At 36.9% G+C, this 24,323-nt stretch overlaps 2 protein-coding genes across 12 annotated transcripts in view; one reads left to right on the forward strand and one right to left on the reverse strand.

Annotated features, from left to right (window-relative positions):
- Nucleotides 1-809: 809 nt before the first annotated feature.
- LOC106175625 (sodium-coupled monocarboxylate transporter 2-like) lies at nt 810-14,335 on the reverse strand. Its single transcript, XM_086995593.1, has 16 exons — nt 13,702-14,335; nt 12,510-12,578; nt 10,298-10,349; nt 9,901-9,968; nt 9,249-9,329; nt 8,968-9,041; nt 6,776-6,916; nt 6,187-6,322; nt 5,548-5,633; nt 4,813-4,925; nt 4,595-4,665; nt 3,759-3,845; nt 3,183-3,355; nt 2,479-2,579; nt 2,119-2,243; nt 810-1,135 (listed from the first exon to the last, which is right to left on the reverse strand). The coding sequence occupies exons 1-16, from the start codon at nt 14,038-14,040 to the stop codon at nt 1,025-1,027; spliced, it is 1,827 nt and encodes a 608-aa protein (XP_086851719.1). The 5' UTR covers nt 14,041-14,335; the 3' UTR covers nt 810-1,024.
- A 4,543-nt stretch (nt 14,336-18,878) lies between these two features.
- LOC106175622 (dystrophin) overlaps nt 18,879-24,323 on the forward strand; it is a 95,539-nt gene continuing 90,094 nt past the window's right edge. For 8 of the 11 annotated variants that reach the window (XR_015332159.1, XR_015332160.1, XM_087002330.1 and 5 more), the window contains exons 1-2: nt 18,879-19,066; nt 22,297-22,456. Coding sequence is in view for 9 of the 11 variants with exons in the window: in XM_087002330.1 (XP_086858456.1) it covers nt 22,366-22,456 (91 nt within the window). In the remaining 2 variants the exon portion in view is untranslated. Of the gene's footprint in view, nt 19,067-19,157; nt 19,372-20,985; nt 21,158-22,117; nt 22,137-22,296; nt 22,457-24,323 lie in introns of those variants that run through there. The other 3 variants (XM_087002332.1, XM_087002331.1, XM_087002333.1) reach the window with 3 other exon arrangements.

Raw genomic sequence — 24,323 nt, forward strand, 5'->3', positions numbered from 1 at the left:
CGCCTCGTCATCAAAGGCCTTATAAGTGACGCGCATGGGTGGATGAACGATTAATCTATTTTCTAATATCATTATTTAGCTATCTTGTATCTATTAGCAAAATCACGTTCAGGAAAAAGTCTAAGGGGAGCTCATCCAGAAACCGCGTAGATGAAAAAGTCAAAAGGTTCGCTTTATTTTAGTTTTCAATACAAATACAGACCGTGAAAGCCTGGCCTAAAGATCCTTTTGACTTTACGAGTTTTAAGTAGGAGGCAGAAAGTTACAATAGGGATAAGTGGCGTGTGGCAGTTAAGCGATCATAACGACTCATTCTTTTTTTTCCTTTGATATCGACTGTTCTTATAATTGAGATACGGAATTCAACAAGCGTTTAATCGCAATAGAGAATTTGAGCTAGGAACTTTTATTTACGACACAAAAGTTTATTTGTAAGTTTATTGTTGCTATGGAGAATATCTTTAAAATATTGTACACCTTTTTTAATTTCTAACTTCTATTTTAAAAAAATCTGTAAAATGTGTATTATGCGCTGGCATCAGTTCATTTTCTACGTGCTTCGGTCCATTCGTTCAAACATCTTCGTCATATCCCCACAATATTAAATATCCTTTTTTAAAGAAGTAAATTATTCCTATATGATAAGAAGTAGACAGGATGTAAAGCCCCCACAAAAAGATGAATGTCTTTACGATATATATAAATATCTTTTGAACAACAATATTTAAAAGGAGCGATCATCTGTTTGTTCTCGGAAGTGTAGGCCTATTTTATGAAATAAACCACATACATGTAGGACAAAAAAAATGGAAATGTAGGCCCATTTTATAAAATAAACCACATAGAACAAAAAAATTGCAGAACGAAAGAATGAAACAAGTTACTTTATAAAAAATAAATCTCCAATAAATCTAAGTTGTAGACACGAATATTATGAACTTTTCAGTTATCTTCACCCTAGGATCTTAGGTTGGATCCTGGGTTCACCACACTATTTCCACCCTACATTAATGAGCTTGTTGGATTAAAGTCTCGAGGATTCGATCGTAGCGCTCTCGTTGACAATGCCGTTCTCTTTCTCAACAAACTCGTCACTCTCAGGGGGAAAGAAATCCTCGCCTTTCTTCCTCATTTCCTGCAAGAGTTCAAGGCACACGGGTATTTCAACAATGCAACAAAGCTGCCAAATCGAAATACATACACAATGGTAAATGTCAGAACTGATAGAAGCAGTTACATTTAAACAATATACAAGCGATGAACAACCAATCTAAATATTAAGTGCACGAAATATTAATGTCATTTCTTTGTCATATTTGATGTAATATTACATAATTTAAACAGCGTAATAATAACCAATTTTTTTATTATGTAAGCACTTTAACTGAAGGCATTCAGAAAATGTAACTAGCATTGGGTTAGGGGGTTCAATGCAAATCACACCTTAAAATGTCAATGCGTGAAAAACAAAAAACAACAATTTTTTTTAATCCATGACTCATTTTAATCCAAGAATCATTCTCAAAAGTTAGAGAACATAAAATAATACATTTTTCCATCCATGTTTTAAACGAGGTGTGTAGCCTACACGTCAATGGCGATATTAATAGCAAAGAAAATGACGAAATGCCAAGACGTGTTTGGCTGTATAACAGTAACTCGACTGTCCTTATTCTTATCGACATACTGTACCCCCATGTAGCTAGGCAAGGCAGCTCTAACGGTCCTCCTTTCGGTTAACATCCCCATGGACAAAATTTCGTTATTACGTTTATGGGCTAAGATGCACATATCAAATATAACGGTTCATGCATATTTATCCTCATTTTCACAAGTCTACAGAGCGTAGGATTTTTCCACTCCTCCCCCATTCTTTCACAGATTACATTGTGAAAAGCTAAAAATGATTACCTTTGATAGCAATTTGGAACATCATTTTTCTTTATTTTTTCAAAAGCGTACAGTTGGCTTTAACCCCCCTCCCCCCCCTTCCAGCGTACGGTTTGTTGACTTGTGAAAATGATGATGAGAATGGGTGATCCCTAAATATAAGCAAAACATGGCTACATAAATCCACCCTGAGCACAATACACCAAGAGGTAATGATCGAATTCCCACCTTTGTTTTATCGTAGTCAATACCACAGCTAAGTGCACGAGAGCATTTCCTTGGCAAGCAACAGAACAACCAATCAAATATCGGCATCATAAGTTTAGGGTCTGCGTCTTCGATCTTTTCTGCGCCTGATTTTTAAGTTGGAGATAAAGAGCAAACATAATGAAAGAAAAAATATGAAGGAAGAAATAGAAAAAAACACAAAGGTACTCAAAAAAAGATAATAAAAATTGCCAGGTTAAACTGTAACAGTTCTCTTGCATCAGTGACTGTCAGTTATCATTATTATTATTATTATTCATTTTTATTCCATGGAAATGACGTTAAATTTGTCTGTCAAATTAGTGTTACTTGATATGTTACCTGTTATAAAACTGACAATAAGTCCCACCACGACGACGGTTGCCATGCCAATGCAGCCATTGTATTGGTAAGAGATACTATAAAGACCGTTCAAACCCTCACTGAAACAGAAACAAATACGGCGCTTCAACAAACATCTCATCCCTAATGTGCATGTACGACGCAAAAACAAAATGCATTGTAGCTCACAAATAACTTAAATCATTTGACAGGCAAACATGGTTGTAGAGTCCATGGTTGTGGGGGGGGGGGGGGGGAATTCACCTGTAGATCGGACCACACTACCCGTTTTCAAGGTATCAGACGCGACACCGACCTTGTCTAGTACACGGTGTGATAAGTGTGATAGTGAGGATTCTCAGCGGGGTTGGAAAGTAGTGCATCTCAGCTCAAAATTTGTTCCGGGTATGATACTGTTACTGCCAAATGCGTGCTGACGCACACCTTGAAAACGGGGAGTGTGGTCCAATCTACCGGTAAATTCGGGATCATTCAGTGCCGAGTCTGGTAGTTGGGTAGGCTGGGTAACTTACTCTAAAACAAAATTAAAACTCGAACACCTAACACATTCCATTATTTTACTTTTTCCAAGATTTATCATTTCTAGCTACAGTAGTGCTAACAAAACAACTGTTTTTGGGGATATTATTCATTTATTTCTTTGAAAACATAATTACAGAATGTGTAAATTTTTTGTCTCTCACCTGGCTATCGTGGGTACGGGAGTCGTGGAGGCCCACTTCGCAGTGATATTCAGGTAATTTGTGCAGTTCGTGATGTCAGTGGGTAGATAGTTCACTGGTGGCTTATTAATCAATGAACCAAAGCTGATCCATAACGGGAACGCTAGACCCGTCAAACCCCCGACTATGGCGCCCTAGTGAAATATTCGGTTAATATGGTCACATAAAACTGACTTTGAAAACAAAAGTGTTGATAACCGGTCTTATACTAAAAGAAATGAAAGTGAAAATATAAACTGATTATATCAACCATGCCTTTACGTGTTCTTAAAATGAGGGCTTCTCTCCCTTAAAATATTTATTTCACAAATTACATAAATGTAATCGAAAGCATGTAGTTACCCTCTACCAGGGTGAGTGATAGATTTTTTACAGATATTCACAGATATGTCTCTAGCTAGATAGATAGTCATTTACAGCTGAACTGAGTTTAGCTGAAAATGACCATCTATCTAGCTAGAGACATATCTGTGAATATCTGTAAAAAAATCTATCACTCGCCCTGGTACAGGGTAGCATGTAGTACACTTTACTTACTATCCAGTTTGACCAAGGAAACACTGAACCAAGCAAAAACAATCCTAGAAGCGGTCCCACGGATGCCCCGATGAAAGCTAAACCAACCTTAAATAGAAAAATATATCCCTTGAAACACATTGCTTTCTGTTTGATTAAATAGGCCGTTCTCGGCATTTTTGAAGTCTTCCTTACCCCTTTTTATTTGCTTTTTTGCTAAAATGCCATGACCGGTTTCTCCATGTACATATGTTCAGTGGTTATCCAGTTGTAAAAGGCCCCATTCAACAAAAAATTTCCATGTAAAAAGAATATTAATGCTTATCAATGATCGGGTGGTTCATTCCTCAGAAGTAAAAAAAATTCAATGTTTCTTATTAAATTATTGAAAAGAATCAAATGCACGTACCTAAAGGACAGGGAGATTAAAAATGCCAAAATCAAAAAGACCAAATTATCAGTAACAAATAATTATAATTATATAAATACATTAATTAACACAATATGTAAATATTTAAAAAGTTAAAATATGTTGGTTCTCCCCTCTTTTATTTTGTGGGTCATGCTGGATATATTAATAATAAGAATCTCTTTCTTAAAATGGCATCATTGAAAGATTTTCAAAACATTAGTTTTCCAGTGTCGCTCGTTACTGTCGAAACCAAAATTCCGAGGAAGGAGGGTAATTTTACCACCCCCGTCCCTTTCCCCCAACTTCCTCGCCGCGAAGAATTATTTGAGAAAAAGTATGCAATATGTTGTGTTTTGCGATACTCTCGTGTCCTAAAACGTCTACCTCTTTCGGAAATAAACGATGGCTTTCGCAATTTCATGGCAAACACTGTCACCTAGCGTACCTGAATAACAGTGCCTCCTACGGTCGCCATGAAAAATGCCAATCCAGTTCCAGCTGCTCCAAAGAACACAACTAAAAATAAATTGATAAGTGAACAAAAATATGGTAGATTACCAACTGTCAAGTCCCATATTTCAGTATATTTTCTTACGAAAAAAAAATAAATAAATAAAAACAGAATCATAAGCTCATTGAAGTATTATCAAACAAAATATGTACCTAATCCTTTCGTGATCATTGTTTGTTTTTCTGCAGGCATTTTCTTGAAAAATCCCTTCAGCCAATCTTCCCAAAATATGGCTGCTGCCGCACTCTGTATGGACGAGATTGTGCTGAAGAAAAAACATGTTTTAATGTTTTAATACAAACAAAAAAAAAAAGAAAAGAAAAGATAGTTGCGTCCGATCCATACTTTCGGGAATCTTCTTGACGGTTTCTTTTTAATTTCATATAGTCTTAATCAAACAGGAATAATAATAATAATAATAATAATAATAATAATAATAAAAGTGGGAGGGGTATCGTGATAAACATGAGAAGAGGTGCTCTCTCTCGGTTACGTTAGACTCTACAGTGGGTAGGGATTGCTAATCAGATCAATCGGCAATTTTAGTTTTCTCAAGTCAAGATGAGATTCAGAAGAAATCATGAACAAGACTCCAAAAAGGATGAATTATTCAATTTTAAGTAAAATATATATATATATATTAGTGATTCATAAATTGCTGTCCGCAAAAAAAAAAAAAAAAAAAAAAAAAAAAAAAAAAAAAAAAAAAAAAAGACACTTTACGTTTCTTAAAATCTTGCCATTACGAAGGAACATCCCTTTTCTATATCACCAGTTAAGAAATGCACTCCAAATGATAGAATATTCCTGAATGTTGAGGGGCAAATAGTAATTAAAACTGTAACTAAATTAAATTGAATTTTTAAAAAAACTAAAAGGCTGCTTACCTTAACACTGCACTCATTACGCTACCAACAAACAAACCAGGAACACCGGGATAGTACAAGATATCCATCAGGAAATACATTATCAACTGTAAACAAATTTAAACCCACGATTATGCGGTAAAAAAATGCAATATTTAAAACCTGCACACCCTTCCAGGGTTAACTCTTCATATGAGATCCATATGCCACAATAAATGCATTGTAAATATAATAAATTCTATTTTACCACCAAAACGGCCAAAACAAAGATTTTATGGTTTGGTTGGCAAATACAAATTGTTGTCACCGAGTCTAAACAAAAATTTTTAACCAACCTCGAACTCGGTCCAGTGTAGAAGACACAAACTATATATATATATATATATATATATATATATATAGTTATATATATAGTTATATTATATATATATATATATATATATATATAGTTTTTTAGGAGAGTCCGTGGTGAGCACAAAGTTAAATGATAGATAGATAGACAGACAGACAGATTTGAACCTAAAGAACATGCCTTTATTTGAACATCAAAAAAATGCCTATTTTGAATAAATCAAGAAAAAAGACATAATTGCTACAAAAAGGAAGCTGTTTCTCAAAGATAGAAAATTTCCTGATAATATGATGTATGGCATATTTTACCTGATTTGGGTTAGACACGTATCCTGCTGCCAGTGGGTCGCATCCTTTCTGGGAGTAATAAGCAAACATGGTCATCCCGACCATACAGGTTAGCGACCAAATGATGGTTATAATAGGTGCGTTCATCAGGGTAGTGCTAAAAAAAGGAAGAAACCGATGAAGAATATTTAAATAACAAAAGCAAGGTGAACGTAAAAATTACTATTAATGCCTTCCCATTTCTCTTCCAGTTTTTTAAAGTCAACCTCACATTTTCACGCATAAACACACGGTTTCTCCTTTTATGATGAGTTTTTGTTTCAAAAAGTCTTACTTAGAAGAAAAAAAGTGATAACGAAAGGAAAATCGTCATTACAAATTGCACTTAATTCGTTGAGAAAGTCACGTAGTCGTAATGAGAATAAAAGTGTCGTAACCACGAATTTCCATTTTACATACACATGAGTGTATTTAAACTCCGCTGAACCCAACAAACCGCAATTCAGGGATGTGTCCTCCTCTGTCCTGTTTTGTGGGTCTCTGTCTTGATCTTTTTCCTTGATAGAATCAAGAATGTAATGCTCATTTTTGGTATAATCCACGTACTTACACTTTAGCCTTGGTGAGTGTTGGCACTGAGCAGTATCTCTGTACCGCCGCCTGGTAGACCCCAGTTCTGGCCAGTATGTCCACCATGCCGCCCACCACGATGGTCCAGAATGTGTGGCGGATGAGAGGGTTGGGGTCAAGGCTACGGAGGAAATAGAGCATCTTTAATGAACACGTAAACGCAGTTAGCAACCATATAATGAAGAATAGTGGAAGAAATTGATGTAAAGATATACATTTATAACAATGCCACCTCTTTTATTTTATTACCTTCGCTATATGGTTAGGTGCATATCACATTATTTCAAAACGGTCTTATTTGTGAATTAAAATACTGTAACCAGTTTGGAAGCAAAAAAGAAAAAAAAAACTGAAAGAGGAATACTGCCGGTGTACACATAAATGGCCCCTGGGTCCGCCATAGGGGCTAACCCTGCAAATGATCATCTAAAATGGTTTCATTCGATCCCTTCGGTTTTTAATTTTGACAATTCAGCCTCTCTTCATAAATGGTGGATTGGAATTTGAAAACCTTAAGGTACGACAATCACAGCGAAAAACTTACGGGTGACCTGTAATTGCCCAAGTTAATAACAGATGAAAATTGCTATTGGTACATTGCATGTTAGGACAGACGAATAAAATACGTCCACTCATGGAAAAAAAACAAACAAAATTACTGATACTATACAGGTCGAGGTATGTAAGGTTTTTGTTTCATTTCATCTCGACTATACGGAATCCCGTACTATCTGCTCCAGGCTAATAAAGCCCTATTCTCGTCGACACATTGGTCCACGTGGATCGACCCAACTTCGCAGGGACTCTCGTTAAATGTAATCAGTTTAACATATTAATACGCCTCCTCCTGGCGTTAAGTAGAATACAGAATACAGAAAACCTGCTGATTATACGTGTGCGTTGGAAACAAAAGGAGGCATGTCATCCAGTTAAGCTGGTTGCACTCATCGAGAGGCCACGCAGAGTTGGGTCGATCCACTTACACCGACGGTCAGACTTCTTAAAACGCAACCGTCAACTGATTGATAAGCAAAACAAGGACGTTAGCTTATTGTCCTAGTTTTTTACGCTTAACACAGGCTGTTTATTTGATCTACAGTTTTCAAAACGCTCCTTTTGGCCTTCAAAATCTCAACAGGTGACTGCCCCCATTATTTCAGTAGACATACGGAAAATGTTGACGCTATAAAGACACCAGATTACAGGTAGTAACAAGCATGCCTTTCAGCTGTTGACACACGAACAGGAAAAAAAAACAGTATTTCATTCATTCTGTCTTTTCAGTTGTATTCCCAATTTAATGCTGAAAATCGTTTCCAGTAACATGCTCGATGCCTTTAAGGAAACTTGAAAACAACACTTTCTTTCAGTAAATATATCATCAACGATTTCCGTTTGATCTAAAAAACATATATTTATGAAAATTCTATTGCCACGTTTGTAACAATATTTTACCGACTAAAAAATATAGCTCAATACCAAGACCTTCAGTCTTCAATTTCATCCGCTTCCCAGTTAAAGATAAATGACAAAATTCAGGAGTCAGTACAGAGATTGTAAGAAATATCTATGACTCGCTGAACACATTAGTTCAATCTTATTCCTGTTTCCTCTATTCTCTCTTTTAATTATTCCATTTACTTTATTTGTCAGTTATTTATCTGGTTATTAATTCTTTTTTTTACTTATTTGAGAGTGGGGCTTGATAACTGGTAGTATTGGAATAATATTACTTTTGTAAAGCGTCTTACTCTAAAACACATGTAACAACATGTCTGCATGAACCTGTTTTTCATACTGTAGACCATGTAACACAGCCCACTTGACTCTACGCCAAGACCCAGTAAAGTGAATCAGGCAATATTGGCAGAATTTGAGAGGGATATAATAGTCGTTACCGCGGTCGATCTATGCCCTGTCCAAAATCTCCCGCACGAACGGAAAATGTGAAATGGGCAGATGAGGGAGCTTGTGGTTCGAAGTATATGAAGCGATGTTCGCAGTCAGTTTTTGTACAAACGGAACATGAAAAATGTCGCGTCAATAATTAAGCAATTCAGCGATCGAACTTCCAATTCACGGTTCCAAGTCACAAACAGCAATTTAGTTTTTATGGACCGACTTCTACGAGGCCAAGCGTATCACGAAATCTCACAGCAAACGCATACTTACTGTAAAGGCTCCACCCGATTATGCATGTCGTTAATCTCCCATACTTTATCAAAACCTCCTACTTCTATGCTGCCCTAAAACCAATTCAAATTATTACTTTTTTTGCGGTTGTTGTCATGCTGATAAAGTTTTTAGGAGACCTCTAAGTAGCGCAATCATTACATATAACCTTCATCAATTTAACACAAATTGAAATAAATAAAGCTAGCGGGCAATAAATCTGAATTTCGACATGTCGAGTGCCATAATTATCGCTAAAAATGGAATGTTGAACAACTTACCTTTATTAAAATGGCAATGACGCCGGCTAACATGATGAAGGATTGAAGAGCATCAACCCATATCACGGCTTTAATGCCACCCTGAAGGAAAGAATGACAAAATCATAAGCCTGGCATCAAATCTAACACATTATCACACACTGTGAACATCTACAAGGGTGGCAGATTATATAGGGAAATGGGAAAACTCATAGTTAGTAAAATGACCGTCTATTTATCTACATATACACATCTGTGAATATCCTGTGAAAAGTCAAACTGTGGCCCTGGTAGAGGGTATTGAACATCTACCGCATGCCCAAAGTATTAGTGCATCAACACTGTAACTTACAGGTGCACACTGTAGCATATAAAAGCTGCATTTTAATAATATTTTTGGGGCTACGGACGTAGTCCATATAAATAAGTGCAGCATAGAAGGTAGTACTCAAAAGGTTAAGTTACTGCTTCAAATGCCACTAAATGTTAAATTCGATTAATGGATGCAGCGTTTTGTATGACCTGAACTTGTGTTACCATTTTTCTTGTTGACAGGGAAAGAATTACAGGCTTGATGTAGCACATAAAAATTAAGATTTTAGGTATGTGTACAAAATGCGAGCAAAGAATGAAATAATGGAAATCACGAGCTAAATACATATTAAATCCTTACCAGTGCGGAATAAAATGAGGAGACTACAAACGTTAAGATCAAAGTAACCCAGTAAGGCGACCCAGTCACTGAAAAAAGTTTTAAAACATTTATACGATATTGCACAACATGATAAGAATTCTAAACACAAGTACACTTCACTTTAATACCTCGTTTGGCTTTTCAAGATAACAGAGAGCAAATATTTTCAGCCTAAGAATCTTCATATAACAGCTTGACAGGTTTTCTCGAACTTAATTCGTATACTGGATCGAAACGTAGATACAGAAAGTACAACATTTTAAAATTCCCTCAACCGATTTCAGACGTTAACTTCAAGTTAAATTTATTCAAGCATTTGGCACTTTTATTCAGAACATGCAACAGATTGTCTTTAACAATTGAAATGCTTGATTACCTATTTCCATGGCCGTTGCCGGTGCGTACATAGCTACACCCATGTATAGGATCTAAAAAAAGACAAAGAACAGTAGTGCGGTTATCAAATCAACAATTATAACAAGTCTGGTGCCGCTGTGTAGCAATGATTTTCTATATCATATACAGTGTACGTTGATGCGTGCACGAAAGGAAACGGTGCGTGGTGCCAAAGCGTCGCGTACGGTATTCCACCGAGGCGACCCACTTTGAGTGTGTGTGTGTATGTGTGTGTAAGTGGGTGGGGTTAAGGGACGCCCCTCAATCTACTTGATATCTGGAATCTGTCTGTAACGATCTAGGCAAGGTTTACGTTTTCACAATATTAAAAATGTATCAGATATTAACGATCTGATACTCGTAGGCCTTTGTGTCAACCCCCCAAAAAATCATTCCTTGCAGTTATCAGTTGTACTCATCATCATGACATCCTTTATTCAAATCCAGTTGATGGTTTTGTCTGGACCTCATCTAGGCTCATTCACGACTGAAGCTGCCGGTAATTTCCATTCACTCTAAAGTGTTAGAAGAGAGTGAGTACATCATCTTTTTATTCGCAATACTCGTACCTCTTCAGGATATACCCTTTTGCTGTTACTGTCGCGGTGGGATTGATAATATTAACATACATGTGTGAAGGGTTGTAAATCCCTTGGTTTCATTCATGGTTGTTTTTCTGCGTATCCATATGGCCTCCAAGACTATTCCTTTTGAAAGTTTGTCTCCTGCTAAGATTTTAGGCTCATTCATTTTGGCACATGGCATTGTCTGTAACTGCCGAGTTATGTAAAATCCCAGTGGAATCCAATCTTTTTAAAGCACATGTTGACTTCCTCATTTGTATCCGCTCCCCACACACACATCTTTTCCTTGTTCTTCTTATCATTTTAGTAATTTTCTGTAAGTCCATCCGACATAAACTTGATAAAAACTGCTACAAATCTATTTCAAAAACTATCCCATATTCGTTGTTTTTCTATTTTGTCCTTTACGTGTAGGATTCTAAGCTTTGTGTGGGGCCTGAATGTCAATTTTGTGCTTCCTTTTTTTATTCATATTACACTATTATTTCACGGTGGGATAACTGGTAGACGAGCAGATGCATTCACGGCGCTGCCGACGGCAAAAATGGTTGACTTTCCAGCAGTGAGCGACAAGAGGAAATGAGAGGTAAGTAAAAAAAATTGAGAGCCTCCGTGTCCCTGCATCGGCGCGGACGCGCTAGCTGACCGTATGTCAACCTATCTTTCATGCATTGACACATTTATATGTATAGTACATATCATAATATGTAGAAATTGGAGTTCTATAGAATGGGTTCTTTTCATGCTTAAGAGAAGGGAGCTGCCCTGATGGCGTTTTGCTTTACATAAATTATATAAATCAGGGGGAACATATGGCTACCAATCTCTGCACAAGATTTTTCGTGGTAAACAAATAAATAATGACAGTGGAGTGTGTGTAATCCTGTACAAATTCCGCTAACTCCATGATGTCATCAACTGTCAGTGGTTAGTGTACTGACTGGTAAGTAAATACAGTTTCTTATATCCCTGAAGTCCATGTACTGTATCGATTGGTGTGATAATAAATAAAGATAGGGATGTGTCACCAAAAGACACTTAAGTTTCATTTTGTCCTTCCTTAATATGTTTCAAGATCTTGATTTGTATTGCTTACTCTTGAAATAAAAAAAATGTTTCAAGATTTTGACCAATTCCCTGGAATTCTTCAAGTGCACGTGTCTTTGTGTTTTTCCTTGAAAGGGGTCAATATATCAGCTAGACTTTTTGATAAATTGATAGTAGTCAGGGGGTTGTTTTCATTACGTAGGCCTACATATGCTGTTCAGTGGTCTTGGGTTGATTTCAGGAATAGGATATATTGTTCTTTCTTGTTCACTCACCATTTCCTCTTTCATTAGTCTATTCGAGTTGGTCACTGTTTTTTTATAAGACTTTATATAAGTCTAGATTAGGTCTAGACAAAATCGTCAAAATGATTTTTATTAAATAATGATATACACATGTATTTATAGATCCAATGAAACTATTTTCTCGATTATCATTTAGTATTTAGTTATCCACTTTAAAAAGTACGTGAGCACTGTACAACCGCCCTGACTGATAATCAAACTGTTGAGAAAACGATAACATCATTAAAGGAGGGTTTTCCAATGATATTGTACTTACAGCATTCACTAAGGTAATGAAGGAACCCACCAGTTTGGCGCTCTTTGACTTAAACCGCAGTTGTAAGTACTGAAAAAGATTTAATCATTTCAAAAACATTGGTCAGCAAAATATTGCACATGAAGTTTATCAATAATAATTGTAAATAAAAAGAACAATTTTCACGTAAAAATTATTTTTGTTTGACTAGTTAGGTCATGAAAAGGTTGCCAAATATTTCGATATGACTTCCTGGTAGATTAGAAAAACACACAAATAAACACATATCACTGCGGGACGCACAGTCTCGACTTTTGGAAGTCAAAATAAGAGGTTAAACTACATAATTCCATGGACTACGCACATTCACGCCCATTTCTAAACACAATTTTTCCTTAAAAGCATCAGCAGCTTCAGCTGCATAACTACACGGAAATTAAGTACGTACATTTATCAAACGTTTCCTAACATAAATTTAATAAAACAAGCTAGGGCTACGTTGCATGGCTTTCATTGGAAAAACATGGCGAGACCTTCAATTTTCACCCAGTCACACATCGTTAATCGCTGCTTAATATTTAAAAGCAAGACCAAAAAGACCAACATTTACCAACAAATAATCCACATCCGATTGCAGATACAGGAGGAGGGGGCACAATAGCCATCTCTTCCATCCCCCCTCCCAAAAAAAAAAAAAAAAATGGTATGGCAAGCGAAATGAGACGAAACCAAGCCCTGTGCCCCACACAATAAAATTGTCCTCGTTTGCCATTTCAGATTTATTCTTAATATCAGGCTTGTGCCCCCCCCCCCCCCCCAAAAAAAAAAAAAAAAAAAAAAATCCCCTTTACACCGGAATCCGCTAGTAACACCGTCTAAAAGTTATATAATAAACCGGGTCTATTATATACGCATTAGAAGTAAATCTAGAGCTTAGGCTAAACTAACAAAAAGTATGTTGCGCCCCTTGACAATTTATAGCAAAGGTGTGTGACTGCATCTGAGCAGGCCTATCTTAAAGGGTTTTTCAGGAAAACTACCCAAACAAATAGCAGCATGTGCAGTGCGTTGGTCTTGAAAAACATCTACTGAATACTGCATGGTATAAAACAGATAAAACACCAGAATAAAGCAGTAAAGCGTTCTTAAGGAAAGACCTACAGCGCACATAGCCTGACCACTTAATATAAGTGGAACAAGTCCCAGTACACACCTCGTACGCGCTAGTTAACTTCAAGGGGAACAAAAGCGGCACAAATAGCACAGCAGTTAGAAAGTAGCCCAGTGACGCTGCAAGTGAGTACAGCCACAGTTCATTGCCGTATGTGTACATTTCTCCTGGGGTCCCAACCAGGGTGATGGCTGAGATTATGGTAACCACCATAGATATAGCAACGGGAACCACGCTCATTTGTCTGTTGGCCATAAGAAACTCCGAGTTAGTTTTCTGCCGGCCACCGGTAAAGGCAAAGTATACTCCGACGGACGCCGAGATTACCAATACTGCCACAAACACCGCATAGTCCCACACAACGAACTTTCGAGCTTCCATGTTGCTGTAAGTTCAAGATCCTATCACCAGCTTCAGCACATTAACTCTCCAGCAGGTTCTTTGTGTAGTGCCGTGATGTAAACTGTGACCTGGATAATAGTAGGACTACACTTCACTCAAAAACAGACTGCACACGGATCAGGATTGTGACGTCACGGAGGAACCTGCTGATGTGTGTCCAAAATATATTGGCTTGTTAACTCGGAAGTTTGAGAAATTTGTGGACTGCTCCCAAAACACGATTCAGACGTCAAAAATCGTGACTAATTAAAAGAAACTGAAAGAAAACGTTTCACTGACACCAATATCGGATAACAGGTTTACAACGATAAACAGCGCATAACTGCATAGGTTCATGAAAAATCACCAACTGTCAAATGTGATAAGATAAGCTCCGATAAAGCACATGAGCACACATAGTCATAGCTGTTGTAAATGTTTTTGTAGATTGTCATTATTGTTTTAGTGCCGAAGCAATAGAATAAAACTTGTACGAAAATAAATAAATAAAAAATATATATATTCGGACAAACATCTAAAAATTAAGAGGCGACAAAATTCGGCATGTTATGGGTGTTGGGGGGGGGGGGGCATGCAATCACACGCAAGATTCTAACACTTTTTTTCTTAACAAGTGAAATTATACTGAGGAGAATTAACACTGAAGAGGGAATTAGCTACATTATCAATAGTTAACTCAGTATCTGTGGTTAGGCACAGCTCACGTTTTTGTTACAGTGCGTGGCCATATGATCATCGTGTCTAGGTACATTTGTATCAAATGATATTGAGATTAAGAATATTTTAGTAGTGGGTTTTAAACATAATTGAACCTTATAGGTATGGGCGGCTATTGGGATTCTGTCGCCGTTTCATGACGTCCACTTTAAAATAGAGTAAAGCCACGTCTAAGGCTCAGATTTTTACGTGGTTCAAGACACAGACTCTTTGATATATTTCGTAACAAATTTTATATTACAATCAAAAATCACTTCATGCACGCAATAAGACCGTATATATCTGCCGTAGTCCCCCAAACATTATATAGTGTCCTGGTCTATCGGAAAAATAACTTTTTGTGAACTCCATATGGAATAAGGACAGTCTTTCAAAATTGTAACCTGTAAATATGTTACAAGGCTCCTGCACATATTCGGTGGGAAGCATAATTACGGGCAAATACAGTAATATATGAAGAGGTGATTACGAACATTTTAAGTTATCTGCACTATATACTATGCACTATCTACACTCTTGACACAGTCATAGGGCTTCCAAATCTCACCCTATTTACCTAGCATATCGGTAAACAACTCTGCACTCCCATTTGCTTCGTTTAGGGAACGAATACAATACGGTTGGGAGCTTGGCAAGGGAGGCCATCGATCTTTATTGTACATAGCCTAAATATCGGTATGTGATGGGAGTTTAATATCAAAACATCGGTCACTGAGGGGGTTAAGGGATTTTTAGAGTTTTGGCTTAAGGGCCTCAGTTTCATAGTTAGCTTTAGTTTTATTAAGACCTTTGGAAACGACATTGCTCATTGAAGCAGTTTTTGGAATGCACGCTACGTGGAAATTGAGGGTCGAACTTGGAACATAACACCTTATTTATAACGGAAAACGCAGCTTAGAACCTCTGTATAAAGGATGAAAATATGACACTGCGAACTAGTCCTTGTGTAAGAATGACCTTGATCTTTCGATATGACTTTTGTCATCTTCCTGGTCGTGGTATATTAGAAAAATACACAAACAAACGCATATCACTGCGGGGCGCACTGCCATTTGAAGTGTAGACTTTCGGAACTCATAAAATAAGAGGTTAAACTACATAATTCCATGGACTACTGTACGCACATTCACGCCCATTCGAAACACAATTTTTACTTTAAAGCACCATCAGTATTGGGACCCATCAAACTAACGTCCCAGCCGTGTGTGAACGGATGAGGACTAAAGTAACTTATAGTAACTGGCTCGCGCTGCCAGTAATTACGCCGCGGGATATTCAGGGCACAGACCGTGATCATAAGACATACCGCGAATAGAAAATAGAATTTAGAAAATAGACATTGCATGTGAATGAAGCCAAAATGTCTCACTGTGGCTTTTTGTTAGCGCAGTTCGTGACAACATTGCTTACGCCATTACATTCAAATTCTTCTACAAAAAGTGCACAAAAGAGTATCCCAAAGAGTATCCTCTCGCAAAATTTTGGATAAATCCTCCCTCTACTGTACCAAGCGCTATTATTTGTAACCATTCTTCAGATTCTTCAATGAATAAAATTTGCAATTGCCGAAAAATGTGTCAGTTGTGCCAAGTGATTGTGCTGCGGACTGGGCTTGCTGTCAAACAGTAGCATCGGCAGCTCACCTGACAACTTCGAGTCAATGGCTTCCCTGACACGTGGTATCACACATGGTATCCCAATTCTTATCTGAAGAAATTGCTTTGTTGAAGCAGAAGCTTGTGTTCTCAATTAAAGATGGTTTGAAACTAGTTTCTAAAAATAACATTATAAATTTCATGAGGACAATGAGTGATGCCTGTATTTACAGACGGCTAGTGTTTGAAAAGGTTTACTCTCTATACGCTCAGGAGTACCGGCTGCACGTTCTATTTCACTTTTTAAGGTCTTTAAGTGAAGATCAATAAACCAGCATGTACATAGGTTAATGTTTTGTCAAAATACAAAACCAATTAATTGGTGTTTTGATGAGCGATTGCAACAATCTGAATTTTCAAAAGAAGTGGAACGTTTATCGACTTTTCATTTCCTTCGTTTTAACAAGACATGCATGCGTCATTTTTTCCCCGGAAAAATCAATGGTATCGTGATTGTCATATGCACTGCATGAAAACCTACACAGTCATAACTGGCACCTGTGTTACTAAGATGGAGACATTGCACAAGGAAATGAAAACATATCTAATCTGGTTTTATCAATAATACTGGACCTGGAAATAATGCGCACCTTAAATCACTTGGGAGCAATTGTCTTCCAACTCGCTTATTAAGATAAAGCAGGTAATCTGCAAAGAAATTCAAGAACAGTGTATTCAATAAGCCTTATCACATTCTACGAAAGGCGTCAAGAGCAAAGGTACAGCGTCTTTTTGTAGCGGAGCTCATTTACTTCTCTTACAATGCACAATCCTATCAAGGCGAGAACAATAACACTGCCGTTTCAGGAAATTGCGATCTTGGTGGGTTCACGGGCAAATGAAATCTAAGAAGAAGAATAGCGTATAACACTCAAGTGGGAGTATGATCTATACCTATTTTTTTGGGTGTATGGGAGAATCTGTTTGCTTCTTTTTAATTCCACGCTGATGTTTAAACTGATAAATCTATAGATTAAAAAAGTACATAAATCAATAGGCCCTTATTAGCGTGATTATTTAGAAAGAGGAGGTTGTTGTACTTTAAGAGACACGCAGTGATCCTTTTTATTTTTAAGCAAATAACAACTATATATCTTTTAGATGATACCCAACAAAAATGCGCCCCCCCCCCAAAAAAAAAAAATGCACGTGCGAGTGCAATTTTCACATGCTCGAGGGCTTTAAACCTCCTTTGTCCCATTGTTAGCTTAAAGAATTTGTATTTACATGAACAGCTTTTCGATTTATTAAATTATTTTTTTATCAGACAGTCTCTTCCATTGAAGGGGAATTTTTCATCTTTGTCAATATTTTCAAAGATTTCCCTCGTGAATAAGTGACGTCTTATGATTTAATTAAATTCATCATTCTGATAAAATGCAATTCGATTTCTGTACAGTGGCTTATTTATTCCGGCTATGCATGTATTGTATGCGGCTTAAAATATTCCATTGCTGCAAGATTCTAGTGGGCCTTCATATTAGAATTTTTTTGATATCATGTGATTAAAAAAAGTTGAAATTTGGAATGAAACATGTTTTCTGTTGCAAGACTATCTTCAATATCTTGAGAAAAAGACAGGAAAAGAAGAACATAAAAAGAAAAAAAATCGGGCCTACTGATATATTGGAAGTATAAATCTGCATGCTGAGAATGACTTTCTGTAAACCTACGCAATCATTAACAGACACAGGGAGAATATAATATCCCTATGATAACGAAAACAGCGGCAGTTTTGGATACTTGATAGTGTAGTTCTACACAGTTACATTTTTTAATAATCTTGGTCTCTGAGAAAATATTGGTCGACTCATTTCGTAGATTCATGCCAAAAAGAAAACATCTACTTTTCAAATAAATAAATAAATAAAAAATCGCTGAAAACCCCATGGTTCCACAGATATACTGTACTAGTCTCTTTACTGTTGTTTTTACACGGTGTAAAATGTTTCTAATTTATATTGGGGCATTCATTTTTTAATTCAATGGCAATTATGTCCCAGATGTACGTGTAAAAACACTAGTATAAAGTAAAATAAAATAAAACTTTTCAAATAAATAAATATGACTGTAGCTATAAATACAGACCGGCCAAAATAAAATATTCTTTGGTGGAGAATATTCCATGATTCTGAGACATTATCAAGCCTTACTTAGTTGCCCAGTTCCAATTATACATACACTGATCATAAACATACCTCCCTGTGAGATTATTAGTTTTTGTAAAGATAAATATAGCTCTGTGAAACTCATCGAATTTGAACTGGTAAATGGAAAGCACCCATCATGAAAGTCAAATGACAGACGGAATGACAAATGGCACAATGGAACTCGAGGCATGTGTATTTAGTGAATGAAGTGAATGACACCAACACAAAGACAAGTTACATGTGGCATTAATAAGAATTCAGACTTCGATCGAGTAATTGACAAGAAAAAGTGCTCTTCCTTATTTGGAGACTTGAATGCGAGCTGTGGCAAGTGTCGCAGGCCTGAAACCGCGGGGAGTGACCCGATTACACACTAGTTATCAAGGTTCTCATAGGGTCTAGGCATCTCCATACTGCTGCAGGATATGAACAGGAATGATACTTTCAATGAATTAATCACCACAGTGCAGTCGCACACGCAAAGTAAGTAATATAATTCAAAATTATTGTTTGCCGCTTCTGTAGTTCTGAAAATGGTCCTTTGTTTAGTTGCACAAGCTGCAGTGTTTGTTCACGGTCACAGGCATTTGGCTCTAAACAAAGTACACATTGCGACTGCTAACACCGTGATCAAATGGCAGTGGTCCCAATATTGTTTTGACCACAGGGGCTTGTCGGTGTAATAAAGAGGAGTGGTCATCGCAGGGGTCGCAGTTTCGAGGATGACCAGTGATGGTGGGATAAACTACAGCCGAAACTACTACACGAAACTGAACAGCAGCGTTATGGTATATTCATAGCATTTTTACCTTTTAGTTATTTAGGGAAGTCGCCCACAGAACATCCATGGCAGTATATAAGTAGTGACAGATGCATGTGTTGTAATTATCCGAATAGTCAAAGATGCGTGGGTGTGTTTGTGTGTATGAGTGTGTGTGTGTGTGGAATGGTGAGGGGGGGGGGGGGGGTGAACGAGAAGGCATGCTCTAGAGTAAACAAATAAGTGGTGATATTATTGGAAGCAGAGGGGGTGCAGTATTATATACAGAATTTCAAGTAGTCGACTTGCATTTTGCCCTTAATGATAAAACTAAGAAGGGCCACTTAATCTTAAATCTTTTTTTGGAATAGTACGTAAGATGGGTGCCAACCCCGAAGTGTCTGCTTTTGAAAAAGTGATTTTATATAAAGTTATTGACAAAAAAAAAAAAAAAGACAAGTTTTGTAATGCAATTTCTCTATGTATTATGTGTTCCAATAACATTTCCAAAAGTTTTCATTAACAGTTTAAACCTGTATGCGGTGTTTAGAAAAAAAGTAAAGGGTGTATTTTTCAAAGAATCAAGGGTTCAGATAAGAATAATGTTTAATTCCCATGTGGTGGTTTGTGAATAAACCTTGTGTGTGCAAAAAAAGGAAGAGATTGTATTTCTATACAAATACTGAATGTTTAAGTCAAATGCGCTTGAATGATAGAAGCACAGTGTTATTATTCTGTCTCTGATCTTTAAAATTCTTTGGTGTTTCTTTTCTTTTGACCCCTTCCATGGAACCCTGACCATTGTCACCCCTGTCATAGTAAATCAGTCTCAAGCTGTTGTTGATTGTTGTGCCTCAAGGCTTTAATGTATCTCAGCTTGTCTCTAAGTGTGTTTCAATAGCTGATTATTCTGGTATGTTCAGGTTACAATGAAAAGATGTGTACTGTTAGTGCAAACAGCTGTGATTGTTTGTAGAACTTGACATACCTGTTTGAAATATTACATAAAAAAAAACAGATAATCATTTTTTTCTCTTTTTTGGGTAGGGATAACTACCTTGTCATATGTATGCTCTATGGAAGCTTTAAGTCAGGAAACCTAAAGTAACCCTGTTCCAAGTCCACCAGTCAGTAGACATACCTGACAGATAGTGCAATGTGCATACCAATGTGTCCAAAGACAGAAGTTGTGAGAATTATATGTGTTTTAGATGTGTAAGAGATACCTTGCATGTCCTATAACAGATACAAACCACAGAGGGCAGTATAAATTACCATAAAATGTTAACAACATGTTTATCACGTACTTAAATAGCTTTGAAGAAAAATGAAAAAGAAGAATGCATATTTATGATAAGCTTGATAAAACATGGCCATATGAGCCATTAGAGATTGTATGTGTGGTACATGGAGCCCAGCAAGCATAGCAAAGCGCTATGAAGACAGTTATAATTACATTACATGGTGTGATGTAGATTAGTTGCCTGGGGATGATGGTAGACTAGATGGTGGGCTGTGGATGTACAATAAAGATAAATCATCATTATCATAGAGATCACATAGATTACATGCCATGATTATAGAAATGGACTAAAGGGCACTTAAGCCTCATGAAGAATCTGGCTCCTAGTGATCTGTCTTCTTTGCTAACAACTTGGATGCAGACCTTGGTTGTTTTATCAATTTGACAAGTAGGTTGGTGTCCATTCCTTCAACTAAACAGAATAGTTCTAGCTATATAAATGGACACCTAAAAGTCCCTTGCTGCAGTACGTTGTGCTCAAAAATGTGCAAGTGAGATGACATTGTGAAATGTGAGTATGCCCTGGAAGATTTAAGTGAAATTTCCAGATGTGGTTTGGTAAATAATTTAGAGAAAAGTACAAAAAAATTGTGCATTCTAATCTTGCAAAACAGCATGTGAAGCCTGAGTTAACTTTCTGTGATAGTCCTATGCAATTACTGTCTACCGCAGCAAGCTTGTTGCTTTAGAACTATATTTCAGTTTGTTTTTCTGTGGTTGGTAAGTGTTTTTGGGTACTTGTAATTGAATTTTTTCTAATCACTACTAGCAATATAATGAACTTGGAAATACATGCTTGTTGTACATTCTGCCAGACAGTATTTATTTTTCGTGTTACAATTGTGTTTAAAGTCGTTTATCATATAGTGCAAGTTTAATGCTTCTGTTTTGATCTTAAACTTTGAACAGCAGCGTGGTTTTCTTAATGTAATCCAAGAACATATCTCATTCTGGAGTCAATTGAACATTTTACAGTACTAGTATTTTGATTTAATACATGAAGCAATACAATTATTTGATAAATGATAAGATGTAATTTACTGTATTCAGTGCATCTGATATTGAAATTTTAGAAGTAATCAATTCAATGAAAATATTGATAAGCTGTAGACAGTGTCAGTCTCTTATATATATTTGCCATTAACCTTGAAACTCTGTCCAGACCTATCAAGTTGATACTCCCAAACTGAATTATAAAAGTATTCCTATAACATGTGTAGGTGCCCTAGTGTGCTATTGTCTTTACATTCAGGGATATAGCTTTGGTCAAGGCAAGGAATTCCTTGGCCTAGGCTAAGATCTAATATACTGTTTATTAGATCTTAGGTCTAGGGAACTGAGGGTATCTCAGGGGATTCATTTTAACAGTGATATTAGGTACATACTAACTAATGTGGTCAGGCAATGTGAAGAATCACAGGTTTGGTGCTTGTGAGCTCCAGGATTAGAAGGACAGGGGCATAGAACAGGGCAGGTGTTAGCTGGTCCAGGTACGGTACTCCCCAGACCCCACAGGTGTACAACACTGCTTTCATCAACATTATTATAGACTTTATTAGAGGAAGCATATCACGAGGATGGGTTTATTTAAGAGCACGTGTATCGAGATATTTTTAATTTCTCATTACTGGCCTTTTTCATATTTCGTAGGAAAAGGAGCTAGACCTTAGAAGGGATGCCTGCTTCATATTTCTGTGAGAGAACAGAACAGCTAACAAGATGACGGATTCGGCATTTTTACTGCATCCGAACCATGATGTAGAGGACCCAGAAGGTGATACATTCAGAGATATCATCAGAGAAAGGGCAGGTAAGCATAGCCATGGAGAAGTCACCTCTCCTGTTTTACTGCCAGTGGATTGCACTTGTCTGTAGAGTGCATAGTATATATTGCCACCCTAGTGTATATTGCCCACCAAGATAAGACAGCTGGTGGGACAGGCTGTAAAAAGTCTTAAAAGTGTTAAAAAGAGACAGTGGAGTACTTATTTCATACTAGTACATTTTCAGGGAATATTTGTATACTCAATTAAAGACTGGAAAAAAAGGGATTGGCGTAATTAATTTATCCCTATTTTTATCATCAGAGTATCTCCCATGCCTGGATGACTCTGTAGCAGGGTGTTGTGGCTTTGAGACCATCCCTCACTGAGTTTCTTTGTAGCAGGGTATGCCTGTAATGCCTGTGTACCCTATGTCTTTGGTCATTCTATTGTGTTATGACCACGGGGTATAGCAGGAATGTGCACGTTGTTGTGTACTCCCCTTCACACTTACATATACACACGCACACACACAAACACACACGCACATGCATACACACATGCAGATACACAAACACACCTGAAGCCTACACATCAGTGTTTGTATCAGTGGCTTCTTGTATTTGTTGAATTGATATTTCAACCAGATAACACTGACTGTAGAAGGCAAGAAGCTGCTAGCAAGATAACAGTATTGTCAGCTTTTGTACAAATTCACCAGTGCTTGATGATGCATTTATTGACATCCACAGGGCTGATTATGTAATTGTTATCTCATTATCAAAATTGTGGCATAGCTGTGGCACGATATTGTATTCTTTGGTGGTCAAGCTGTGTTCTGGTATATAGATTTCGATTTTATACCTGAGTAATGAGAGCCAGGAAGGAGAAATGACGGACGTGATATTCCACAGCAGAGTGGTGACTGTGATAAGTGCGACTATCAAAGGCCGGAATGTGGCCACCGCTTGATTAGACAGGAAAGATCATTTATAGTACTACAACTACCGCACCTAAGATGAATGATTAAGATAAAAGCCTACCGAAAGAAAATATTATTTGACATTAATTTTACCTTCGCCATAAGTTTCACCTTGCAGAGCTCGGGTGTAATATTGACACAGACCAAATCTTCACAGCTGGTTTGCAACTGCAAATACTTAAACACCTAGATCAAAAAGGAATATTAAAGAATCTCCAGATATTTTTTTCTCTTTTTGTAAGAGATTGTTGGTGGGTTTATTTACAGACTACATGAAATGGAGGGCTTAGTTCCCATTTCAGTTTTTGGTCATTGTTTTTTTAGAGAATTGACGAGACATGCCTGTTGTTTTGGAAGGCTTATTGATAATTGTGTCTGTGCAGTCTATTGATTGTCGGCATGGATTCTGCAGTGAAATTAATTTCTGGAGTTTTTGTACCAGTGATAGATGCCAGATATTGGTTAAGTTTCTTAATGTTCTGGGTTATTCCAAATATGGTTCAAAATGCCTTTTTATTTTAGAAATAACATAATATGTGCGAAATTCTACCTGAACAGATTCTCTACCACACAGACAATTTCGTTATAGAATGCTCAAATTCACAATTTTTTGAGATTTTTAAATTTTATACTAAGTCATTGAATTGTTAACAGTCTGCTGTCCTAAATGAAACTTTTGGCAGTACTCTCTTGTATGTTTCTACCCCTATCATCCTCCTTATATTGGCTTTAACTGTGAGACAAAGTCATATACAATAAATTTTGGAGCAGAAATTTTTTTTGAGTTTTGTGAAGATTTTAGGCTATATGTTATAAATTTCAGAAAGTAACCATTCCACAACATTTGTTAAAAAAATGATAATCTGAGTTATTTATAAAGTAATGAATTTTTGTGGATCCCCCTTCTCTCTCTCTCTCTCTCTCTCTCTCTC

This window comes from Lingula anatina, chromosome 1, assembly GCF_051362555.1.
Source record: "Lingula anatina isolate TDL-2025a chromosome 1, LinAna3.0, whole genome shotgun sequence".
Lineage (NCBI taxonomy): Eukaryota > Metazoa > Brachiopoda > Lingulata > Lingulida > Lingulidae > Lingula > Lingula anatina.

What these genes read in the sequence shown, in the direction of transcription:
- LOC106175625 (XM_086995593.1), bottom strand. Translation starts at nt 14,040, where the DNA reads ATGGAAGCTCGAAAGTTCGTTGTGTGGGACTATGCGGTGTTTGTGGCA. An exon ending in AGTTAACTAGCGCGTACGAG is followed by an intron (nt 12,579 to 13,701) that starts GTGTGTACTGGG and finishes AATCTTTTTCAG; the next exon opens with TACTTACAACTGCGGTTTAA. An exon ending in TAGGAGGCACTGTTATTCAG is followed by an intron (nt 3,846 to 4,594) that starts GTACGCTAGGTG and finishes TTTCTATTTAAG; the next exon opens with GTTGGTTTAGCTTTCATCGG.